General features: G+C 40.6%; 1 protein-coding gene across 1 annotated transcript in view; it reads right to left on the reverse strand.

The window, feature by feature from the left end:
- The window catches only part of ARMH3 (armadillo like helical domain containing 3), a 165,576-nt gene that overhangs the window by 24,044 nt on the left and 129,221 nt on the right, over positions 1–12,311 (reverse strand). The window contains exon 25 of the mRNA XM_052660671.1: positions 8,147–8,225. Coding sequence (XP_052516631.1) covers positions 8,147–8,225 — 79 coding nt within the window. The remainder of the gene's footprint in view (positions 1–8,146; positions 8,226–12,311) is intronic.

The following is a 12,311-nucleotide window of genomic DNA, read 5'->3' on the forward strand; positions in this document are numbered from 1 at the left end:
AAGATACTTTCCTCCCTATTCAGAGGAGCTAAAATCCAAGACCCCTTTCCCCCTGATCTGGTAGTGCAGCTTACCTCTTGGTCCAAGTAAGAGAGTAAATATCCTAGCAGCACATAACCAGCTGACCTTCCTAAATGGACCTTCTCAAGATGCCCTATAACAGAAAGTTGATTTCCAAGATTAAGCAGCTTGTAGGAAAATCCCTCTGCCTCTGATTTTGTGTCTTTCCTGCGTTAGTGAGTCCAGTTAACAAATAACTCATATCAAACTTTTTTTCCTGCCAATTAGGTCACTTGAAATGCCAGAATCTAAACAAAGGCAGAAAAGAGAGGCAGGGTCAGACAGTCAATGCTTGTGTCACATGTTCATACTCACTAAGAGTTCCCACAGCAACCATCACTCAGGCTTAGAGAGACTGCAAAACTTTAGGCTGTTGTACAAAAACAATGCCAAGTACAGGAAACTGAGTTATGGCTATCATGAGAGTCTTAAATCTCAGCTCTAGCATATGTCTCTGCCAAGGCTGCCTTGCCTGACGGCCAATGCCATGTTTTAAGATGAGAAAATATCACAAGGGCTCTCAAAGTAGGCTGCTCAGAGGTCTTGATTGCCTTGGGAGGCAATATAGGTGGCTCCCATGGGGAAAGTGACCCACGCTCACTTCCTGCATGGAAAGCCCTGCCTTGTAGCTTTACAGCTCCCTTCTCCTAGTCTTCGTCAACAACCAGTGGTGTGCTGGAGCTGGCTGACACGTGCTTGGCCTGTGAGAGTGAACTGTTAAATTTTTAAGCACTGTGAGAGCCACTTGGCTTCACATTGGTGGCTATGGTTGGAGTATTTGTCCTCAGAACTACAAATCAGCCCCCTCCAACCACTTACCCTCTACCACTGTTAAACATTTACCTAACACCCCAAAGGGCCAACAACTCTAACGTTGAAGTACAAGGCTCGACTTTCCTCATAAGTCTTGAAGCTTTTAGGATATCTCCCAAAGATCTTTATGTCTTTCCTTCTCCTGCTGCTGCTACTAAGTCACTTCAGTCGTGTCCGACTCTGTGTGACCCCATAGATGGCCTCCTACCAGGCTCCCCCGTCTCTGGGATTCTCCAGGCAAGAACACCGGAGTGGGTTGCTATTTCCTTCTCCAATGCATGAAAGTGAAAAGTGAAAGTGAAGTCGCTCAGTTGTATCCGACTCTTAGCGACCTCATGGCCTGCAGCCTTCCAGGCTCCTCCATCCATGGGATTTTCCAGGCAAGAGTACTGGAGTAGAGTGCCATTGATGTTCACAAATAACAGGTGCCACCCAGGCACCCCAACAGTGTTTGCCTCACAAACATGGACTCTCCTCTTGTTAGTATCTCACTCTTATCTGGGAAAATAAAGCTAGATTTCGTTAGGATTTCTAAACACCCAGAAGTTATTTATAGTGATTCTTATCTTAGGATCAGGAGAAAATCGAAAAGGGTTAGAAAGATTACTAATAGATGAAAATAAATACTCAGCTTCCAATGCAACTTTCACTCAATCACATATGAAGCATTTTTGTTTAATTCTGCAAGGCAGAGGGGAGGGAAGGGAAGTTGTTCAATAAACAGTTTCAGTTTTGAAAGATGAGAAATTTCTAGAGATAACTGCACAACAATGTACATATTAACACTACTGTAGTGTACAGTTAAGAATGGTTAAGATGGTAAATTTTGTTATATTTGTTTGTATGTTATGTGTTTTGTTATATGTGTTTGCTATATTTGTTATACCAGGAAAAAAAAGAGAGCTAGGTTTGCTTAGTAGGTCTAATAATATGCCTACTAGCATTGAGGGTGGCTCATACCAGGCCTTTGATGAATGCTTGTGAACTGAATCAAAGGAGATATAATTAGGACAGGGATGAGAGCCGATACACTAGGGACTATGGAAGATGTGCTAACAATTTAAATGACTGAATTATACATCTAAGTCATCCAGTCTCTGGGCGCCCTGGGACCCGAGGACAAGGCAGACACACTCTGGGACTCTTCCCACTCTTTCTGTCCTTTTCAGGTCCTGGCTTTGAGGATATTTTACAATCTATGCCTCTCCATTTATCCAATTCCTATCCTTCCCCTTTCAAGGCCCAACTCAATTCTTCTCTCTTCCACATGGCCTTTCCACCACCACAACCCACAGAGATCTTTCTCTAATAGGAACCTACATATCCTATTGTTAGTACTGGTCAGCTATTGATAATAAGCTGCCTTATTTTCACACTTATTTTATCCTTTGAGAACAAAGGCTCTTTATCATACTTCTGTATCCCTTAAATGCCTAGGATGATCTGAAGCATAAAGCATTAAATGCTAAAATACTGAGAACTGAATGAAGATTGAAGAAAGTTAAGAGTGGGCCAATCACTTACTTGCTTTCCAATGGGATATTTCAATGGCACAAAACTGGTCATGAATGTAACTGAAAGCTTAAGGAATCAGGTGATCAGCGAAGGTTTTGTCTTGAATGCTAAATTGCCACTATGTTCTTTAGATACTCAGGGCTCTAGAGAATCTTTCTGTAAAGTTCTGCTATGAAACTCTCTTTGGTATAAGGAAATTAGAGCTAATACAAGTTCATGTCATAGCATTTGCAAACCAAAATAAATAGCAAATAGTCTAAAAGGAGCTTAAGATCCTCAAAGGGCATTTTCAAAGGTCTGATGGCTTTGGGGTCAAGGAAAGTATGAGGTACTATTCAAGACAACTAAGCCAGTGATTTTCTACAAAACTTTGTATGTTGAAAGGGCCAAACACTGGTTGAGAATTTTAAGAAAGATGGATCCTTTTCAAGGGGGGAAAAAAAGGACAGATGCCTAATTTTGCACAATTTCAGAGTGTTCAATAATTTTCTAAAGCCTATGCTTGGACTTTGGATTAAAAAAACCGATGAGTTAAAAAAAAACAAACGATGAGCTAGTGTATAGATCCATTTCTAGCAGGATGTAGCCAGCAATGATAAATTCTTTTCTTAAATTGAAACAGGAACGAAGGAGACGGAGTATATCAGAGTTTAAATAGGACAAGATAGGGAGGAGAACCCCCTGAAGAGCTCTTCTATTCCAGCACACTTACCTGAAGGGAGCACTGAATCGTCAAGACAAGATTTCCTCAAAGCATCCAAACCCAAGACTTAGGGTGGGGCCCCCAGTTTCTCTTAAATCCCTCCCATACACATTTATTTAGTAGAAACAAAAGGGTCATTGGGATTTATCTATGAGAATCCCACAGGTTTTGAGAGTGAGACTCAGTTGTCCTCGTGGGAAAATGAAAATCAGGGTGGATGTCACTGGTAGGGACAGTTCAGTTCAGTTCAGTCACTCAGTCGTGTCCGACTCTTTGCGACTCCATGAATCGCAGCATGCCAGGCCTCCCTGTCCATCACCAACTCCTGGAGTTCACTCAAACTCATGTCCATCGAGTCGGTAATGCCATCCAGCCATCTCATCCTCTGTTGTCCCCTTCTCCTCCTGCCCCCAATCCCTCCCAGCATCACAGTCTTTTCCAATGAGTCAACTCTTCGCATGAGGTGGCCAAAGTATTGGAGTTTCAACTTTAGCATCAGCCCTTCCAAAGAACACCCAGGGCTGATCTCCTTCAGAATGGACTGGTTGGATCTCCTTGCAGTCCAAGGGACTCTCAAGAGTCTTCTCCAATACCACAATTCAAAAGCATCAATTCTTCGGCACTTAGCTTTCTTCACAGTCCAGCTTTCACACCCATACATGACCACTGGAAAAAACAAAGCCTTGACTAGACAGACCTTTGTTGGCAAAGTAATGTCTCTGCTTTTAAATATGCTATCTAGGTTGGTCAAAACTTTCCTTCCAAGGAGTAAGTGTCTTTTAATTTCATGGCTGCAATCACCATGTTAGGGACAGGATCATAACAAATGATTCTACCAGCTAGAGATAGATGCTTACCAACAAGCCATACTGAGAAGAGAAAGGAGCTAAATCCCAGCTAATGGTGGGCAAGGGCCTTGAAGGACAATTTTTATAAGATGTACTAAAGACAAGCCAATGCAGAAGGGAATAACTAAGAATAGTTTCACAGTTCTTGGAAAAGCAAGTTTTACCTTCTCCATAAACTTTATTCATAAAGATATGTGAAATACAAAAAGAGGTCAAAGTGCCCTTACCAAACACCATATACAAAAATTAATTTAAAATGAATCAAAGACCTAAATGTAAAAGCTAAAACTATAAAAGGCAACCCCACAGAATGGGAGAAAATGTTTGCAAATCACACATCTGCTGAAGGATAAATATCTATAGAGTATATAGACATTCCTAAAACTCAACAACAAAAATCCAAACAATCCAAATAAAAAATGGGCAAGGGGCTTGAATAGAATTTCTCCAAAGAAGATAAAGAATGGTCAATAAAAATATAAAAAGATGCTCAACATTAATAATGTTTAGGGAAATAACAAAGCCACAATGAGATACTACTTCACCCTCATTAAGATGGCTATTATCCAAAAACAGGAAAAATTGGAATAATTTTATATTTTAGGTGCGACCAATCTGGGAAACACCATGATAGCTTCTCAAAAAATTAAACACAGAATTAATTCCCATTTGATCCAGCAGTTCCATTTCTGGGTATATACACAAAAGAACTGAAAACAGGGACTCAAACACCAATTTCACAGCATTCTTCACAGTAGCCACAAGGTGGAAGCAGCCCAAATGTCCATCAATGGACAGAAGGATAAATAAAATGTGCTATACACATCAATGGAATATCATTCACCTTTGAAAGGAATGAAATTCTGATACATGCTACAACATTGAAGACATTATGCTAAAATAAATAAACCAGATATGAGCAGGCTAAGTCACTTCAGTTGTGTCTGACTCTTTGTGACTCTATGGACTGTAGCCTACAAGGCTCCTCTCTCCACGTGATTCTCCAGGCAAGAAAACTGGAATTGATTGCCATTTCCCTCTCCATATACAAAAGGACAAATATTGTATGATTCTACTTTCTGTGAGGCCCTTAGCATAGTCAGATTGTTGTTTAATAACAGTAAGTTGTGTTGTTAAGCCGTGTCCAACTCTTTTGCGACTCCATGGACTGTAGCCTGCCAGGCTCCCACATAGAGACAAACAGTAGAAGAGTGATTACCAGGGGCTGGGGGGAGGGGAAATGAGGAGTTACTGTTTAATGGGTATAGCATTTCAGCATGCAATGATGAGAAAGTTCTGGAGATGGATAGCAGTGATGGTTACAACAATATGAAAGTACTTAACACCACTGAACTGTATACTTAAAAATTGTTCAATTGGTAAATTTTATGTATATTTTACCACACGCACACAAGAAGAGTTAATATGTACAAGGTTCACAATCAACCCCAAACAAATATGACTCCTGTGTGTACAATATAAAAATGCATGCAGTTTATTACACTAGAAAATGCATGACTATTCGGTCACACTGAGGGTATTAACTGATTAAAAAACTTTGCTCTCCATGAAGCCAATGAGAAGTAACAAAAAAATGTCATCTATCATCTGGACACCTGAAAATAAACCCAGTGTGAGAGACTGGGCTCTGTTTGATAAGCAATAATGGATTTACAAGCATCATCTTGAAATGCCTCAAACAGACTGCTAGAATGTGTCTGGGGGTTGTCAGAACTCAAACAATCATAAATCTCTTGCCAGAAGAAAATGGCAGCCTGAGCAGGCAGATCTAGCAAAGAGCCCTCTCTTATCTGCTGTCTTACTAAGCTTAATAAACCCCAGTTAATGCCTATCCATGGTCTTTAGGTTTACTTTAATAGTACTTCAGAATCTACTTGGGGATTAAGTTCCCAATTTCCTCTTTCTACTTAGTTTGCTGCTAACAACTGCGGGTCCTATTTTTTTTCGCCGGGGGCGGGGCGGGGTGCACGTGGCCTGTGGGATCATAGTTCCCTGACAAGGAATCAAACCCGTGCCCCCTGCATTGGAAGTGTGGAGTCTTAACCACATGACTGAAAGGGAAGTCCCTGCAGGGCCTATTGCATCCCAAACCCAGTTCTTCTGGAAGCTGTGAATACACTTAACATTCGTGATATCAGCATTAAGTGATATCATTAAGGGAGAGAAGTGCTCCAACACATGCTGGAGATTAACAAGGAGTCAAAATACTTTTAACCTGATAGTGCTGAGAATAAAACCAAGTGTACTCTAATGCTGTCATTTATTGCCCTTCAGAGTCAGTTAGGGAAGAGAAGCAACAACTATTTTGAGGGCAGTTTTGAAAAGGGTCCCAGAATAGAATCACCCTTCCTCCACTACCCAAGTGAAAAGGATTGTTAAAAGAGGTGAGTATACACAAACTCCATGACAGTAAGGACTACACTTAGATTATTCACTACTGATCCCTGCTACCCAGCACCACTTTTCTACACAGCAGATATGCAATATTATTTATTAAGAAAAGAAATCTTTGAGAGCTACTTCTCCTTCCTCATTTTCAAATAGGGCTGTGTTTTCTTCCACTCTATAGAAGTCACCTCATCTCTGGCTTTCTGAGAGGCACTTTCATCACTTCATTTAACTCTGAAAGAAGTTGGAGTGGGGGTGAGGACACGTGCTTGCTAATCATCCTTTTCCAGATTGCCTCATGTGCCAGAATGGATTTTTATTATTGGTCTGTGGCTGCTACTGCTGTAGAAAGATTTCAGCCTGACCTTCCCAAGCTGCTGAGGGATGAATACTGCACGTGGCTGACTGGGAAAAAATGTGTCTTCCTCTTTTTTTTAAAAAAGAAAAAAAAAAAGCTTTTAGACTAAACAGAGCTCACTGTGATAGGAAAGTCACCCCTTCTTTCACTATACAAAGCTCAAGATGTTGAATTCTTTTGCATAAAAACGATATAACAAAACTGATCTGAACTGGTTCAACAGGAAAAAGGTTGAAGAACCTCACAGAGAGCAGTGGCATCAAAGTCCTGAACAGGACTTAGGGCTGCTCCATAGGCAGAAGAGGAAAAAAGAAAAATGAAAGCCATTTATCAAAGTGGTTTAAATAAGAGGATGAATTCCCACAGCTGGCCTCACAAAGGAGAATAAATATGTCAAAGGGAAAACTGATAGACTAATTGAGTCCTATCCATCTGGCTGAGGAAAGAGCCACTGGTGGGAATACTGAGAAGCTGTCTGTTAGGCAAAGGCTTGCTTTGGTGCCTCATTTGGCCAACGGAATAGCTTTTAGGAACACTGAACACACAATCACGCCACAGCTGGCTAGCTGGCCCTGCCAGCAAGAGGCTCATAGAAGGGTTACACTGATGCAAAGGCCAAAAAAGGGAAAGCAGAGCATAGGTGATTTTGTTTTTTTTATTTGGCTTGGAGCCTATATCTGGACTCTCACCTCATGAACACCCAGGCCCTTCAACTTGGGAGTAGGGTGAGAAGGAAGGGAGACCGTATGAATATATGTCTCATTTTGTGCTTTTGAAAACAAGACTCAAAGTCTTGTTCTGAAACATCAAGTTTGATACCATGCTACACTAAAGCCCCATCTTATTTTTATATAATGCAGAGCCGAGGGCTCTTCTCTTTGGGAAAAGAGGAAATCAGGCCAGACTCAAGGAAAACGAACATACAACACTATCTGCATGTGCCACAGTTCATACCACAGAAAAACCTGCTCAGAAACAATTGCTCAAGGAACACAGAACGCAATTCTAATGCAAATCTGTCCCAAGGAGGGTTCATATTTTAAGGAGACAAACAACATCAAATTAAGCTGAACTCAGGGTTTTTCTAACTGGCAGTTTCAACCATTTCTAAGTTTTCATTTCTTATTTTCAAAAGTCAAAATGACTCTCTGCCTAGAATTTTAAAAAAAAGAAATGCCTTATCACCCACACTAAAATAACAATTCACCAAAATTTCACCTACATTATCTTTTACATAATTAAATGAACCTTTCATATGGCACAAAAGCAGAAGCCATAATTCTAATTAAAGTACTATCAACAAATCCCTTACTAATTCCTCTTAAGCAGTCTGGCTCTTGCCACTCCCACTAGAAGCTCAGTCACAGAATCCCTCTGCCATCTGAGAGGACTTGATGCTGGCCACCAACAAGGGCCACTCTGAGGGAAGTAGTGGCTTACCTGCTCCTCTGACAGTTGGGATATGTGATTCACAGCAGCGTAGGATTCAATTTTGGGGTTAAAGTGGTTGATGATGGCTCTGAAACAGAGAATTAACATTAATACAGTACCATATGGAATAAGAAGATAAATGAGTTAAAAACAAGTATCAGCTACCCTCTGATTTAGAGTATGAGACCATTGGTGTGACTCTCGGAAGGTAACTGTCCTCTTATGAACATGAAGTCACATGGGGTGAAGTGATTACTCTAAAATGGGAAAGGTTTAATAATTTATTAGGCAGAGAACAGAACCAAGTATGCCTGCTCTGTAAATGAACTAGAGGAAAATCTCACAACCAAACAAAAGTCAAAACCTAGCATCCTTCAGATGAGAAACAGGGCTTAGCAGGCTGTCCACCAGGCAGCCCTTGTGTTTCAGTTAGAAAAAAAAAATACTTTGCTCTGCTCTTACTCAGGAGAACAGGGCATTCAGTGAAGCTGGACCAACATGTGGGTTGAATATAGTCTCTGAAGAACCTAAGATTTCCGAAAGCCTACAACCATTACATTTGTTAGTTAATACTTTGAACCAAAATTTTATTTCCAGCCATTCAAACCAAAATCTGAATGTTGTTTTCAAACATTCTCTCTTTAGGGTCACCAAGACATATCAAATCTATTTCTTAAAAACCTCTGAAATCTGAAATAAATTTCCCTGAAACCAATGCTTTAGTATAGATCTCTGTGATTTCTTGTCTAGTAGAGCAGAAAACCAATAGTCATGTATGGATTTGAGAGCTGGACCATAAAGAAGGCTGAGCACCAAAGAATTTATGCTTTCACCCTGTGGTGCTGGAGAAGACTCTTCAGAGTCCCTTGGACAGCAAGGAGATCAAATCAGACAATCCTAAAGGAAATCAACCCTGAATATTCATTGGAAGGATTGATGTTGAAGCTAAAGCTCCATTACTTTGGCTACCTGACGTGAAGAGCTGACTTATTGGAAAAGACCCCGAAGCTGGGAAAAACTGAGGGCAAGAGGAGAACAGGGTGACAGAGGATGAGATGGTTGGATGGTATCACTGGCTCAATGGACATGAGTTTGAGCAAACTCCAGGAGATAGTGATGGACAGAGAAGCACGGACAGAGAAGCCTGGTGTGTTACAGTTCACAGGGTTGCAAAGAGATGGACATGACTTAGCGACTGAACAAGAAGAGTATAAAAAACACAGGGTTTAGACTAGAGGTTAATGGGGAGAAGAGAAAAATCTAACAGAACAATTTCAAATAATATGTGCAGATACTCTCCTCTTTATGAGGTGGAGTTTAGTTCCCATTATCACTGAGAGTAAGCTAGACTTATCTCCATAGAGTAGCAAAAGGGAAAAATAGTAACTTGACAGTAAAGAATCCTGGCAAACCTACTTCAACCAAGTAATGAAGATGAGTATCACCAGTGATGTCATGTAACCCCTGGTATGGTCTGGTAAGAAGGGCACTTCATCTCTGTCGTGTACTTTTAGGAATTCATGATCTCAATCTAAGAACAAGAAAAACATCAGACAAACCCACACTGGGGTACATTCTCTAGAATGTATTCTCTAGAATACCTTGCCAGTTACTCATCAAGATTGTCAAGGTCATGAAAAACAAAACTTGAGGAAGAGTCATAGACCAGAGCCCATTGGTGAGATATGACTAAATGCAACTTGATGCTCTGAATTGGATCTGGGAACAGAAAGAGGACATTAAAGGATAAACTGTTGAAACCCAAACAAAATATGGAGTTTAGTTAATAGTAACATATCAATGCCTGTTTCTTAGTGTTGATAAACATACCATGGTAATGTAAGAGGGGAGAAACTAGGTTGAGGGGCATATAGAAACTCTATGCATTATCTTTGCACTTTTTCCTGTAATTTTAAAATTATTCCAAAATTGATGCTTTTGAACTGTGGTGTTGGAGAAGACTCTTGAGAGTCCCTTGGACTGCAAGGAGATCCAACCAGTCCATTCTAAAGGAGATCAGCCCTGGGTGTTCATTGGAAGGACTGATGCTCAAGCTGAAACTCCAATACTTTGGCCACCTCATGCAAAGAGTTGACTCATTGGAAAAGACTGTGATGCTGGGAGGGATTGGGGGCAGGAGGTGAAGAGGACGACAGAGGATGAGACGGCTGGATGGCATCACCGACTCGATGAACATAAGTCTGGGTAAACTCTGGGAGTTGGTGATGGACAGGGAGGCCTGGCGTGCTGCGATTCATGGGGTCGCAAAGAGTCGGACACGACTGAGCGACTGAACTGAACTGAAAGTTATTAAAATGTGTGTATGACAGCATAATAGAAATCAACATATTCTTTTAATATAACTTACTGATAGTAAAGAATTTAATCTAACCCAAATATCAGAAGTATAAGCCAGAAATTTAAAAAGAAAATCATGGTGTGGAATACCAGTTTGACCAATATTTTTCTGAATGATTTTTGGAAGCTGTATATTTTGCCAGAGGGATAAAATGGGAATAATAATATCTGTTTTAGCACAGTAACTAGGAATAGTACATTGCAGGCATACAATAAATGTTTGTTGAAAGAGGCAACTAAATCTTAAGAGGATTCATGCAATATGTATATAGTAAAGCAATGTTAAATAGCTAGCACAATGCCTGGCACACAGCTGGTACTCAATAAATATTCAGTGAATGACTAAATCAAATAGGACAGAAATGAGTCAGGCACAAGAGGCAAGTTTTGGTAACTTCTTTTCCAAGAGACTGTCAAGAAGGGTAGAGATGTTATTATCTGCAAGTTAAGGTTGTGGAGTTTGGTCTAAATCCAAAATATCCACTGTAATCAAGTTGGGGGGGTGTCAAATATTTTTCTTATTCAGAAACCAAAGTTTGAGGATACTGGCAGGAATGACAACAGTCCAGGAACTATTGAAGAAAAACAGAAAGAAACAGAAAGAAAAACCGGGGGCTAAACCCAATGAGAAGACAGGGGGGCCAGGTATAGGGAACTGAGAATCCCACCAATCCTAGCAGCAGCACTAACTTACAGTTAACCCAGGATAGAGTCAGAGTCACAGAATTCAGCTCCCAAGAGTGATGGCATTGAGTAAAGGAAATACAATAGATAAATCAATCTAGTATCAGACCTCAGTTATTTTGGAAAACAGAAATTGCATTCTATAAATACATCTATTTCATGCTTTGGTAGGTTTTTTTTTTTTTAAGGTCTTCTTTAAATTTCTTAGTAAAAGATTTTTTTGAAAAGTGTTTGAAAAAAATCCTGACTCAACTGAACTAGAATTACATTTTTGTTTTGATATGCCTACGTCTGGAGAACAGTTCAGTTCAGTTCAGTTCAGTCGCTCAGTTGTGTCTGACTCTTTGCAACTCCATGAATCGCAGCACGCCAGGCCTCCCTGTCCATTATCAACTCCTGGAGTTCACTCAGACTCAAGTCCATCGAGCCATTGATGCCATCCAGCCATCTCATCCTCGGTCGTCCCCTTCTCCTCCTGCCCATAATCCCTCCCAGCATCACAGTCTTTTCCAATGAGTCAACTCTTTGAATGAGGTGGCCAAAGTACTGGAGCTTCAGCTTTAGCATCATTCCTTCCAAAGAAATCCCAGGGTTGATCTCCTTCAGAATGGACTGGTTGGATCTCCTGGCAGTCCAAGGGACTCTCAAGAGTCTTCTCCAACACCACAGTTCAAAAGCATCAATTCTTCGGCGCTCAGCCTTCTTCACAGTCCAACTCTCACATCCAGACATGACTACTGGAAAAATCATAGCCTTGACTAGACGGACCTTAGTCGGCAAAGTAATGTCTCTGCTTTTAAATATGCTATCTAGGTTGGTCATAACTTTTCTTCCAAGGAGTAAGCGTCTTTTAATTTCATGGCTGCAGTTACCATCTGCAGTGATTTTGGAGCACAAAAAAATAAAGTCTGACACTGTTTCCACTGTTTCCCCATCTATTTCCCATGAAGTGATGTGACCAGATGCCATGATCTTCGTTTTCTGAATGTTGAGCATTAAGCCAACTTTTTCACTCTCCTCTTTCACTTTCATCAAGAGGCTTTTTAGCTCCTCTTCACTTTCTGCCGTAAGGGTGGTGTCATCTGCATATCTGAGGTTATTGATATTTCTCCCGGCAATCTTGATTCCAGCT

The sequence above is a fragment of the Budorcas taxicolor genome, chromosome 23, assembly GCF_023091745.1.
Source record: "Budorcas taxicolor isolate Tak-1 chromosome 23, Takin1.1, whole genome shotgun sequence".
NCBI classification, from domain to species: domain Eukaryota; kingdom Metazoa; phylum Chordata; class Mammalia; order Artiodactyla; family Bovidae; genus Budorcas; species Budorcas taxicolor.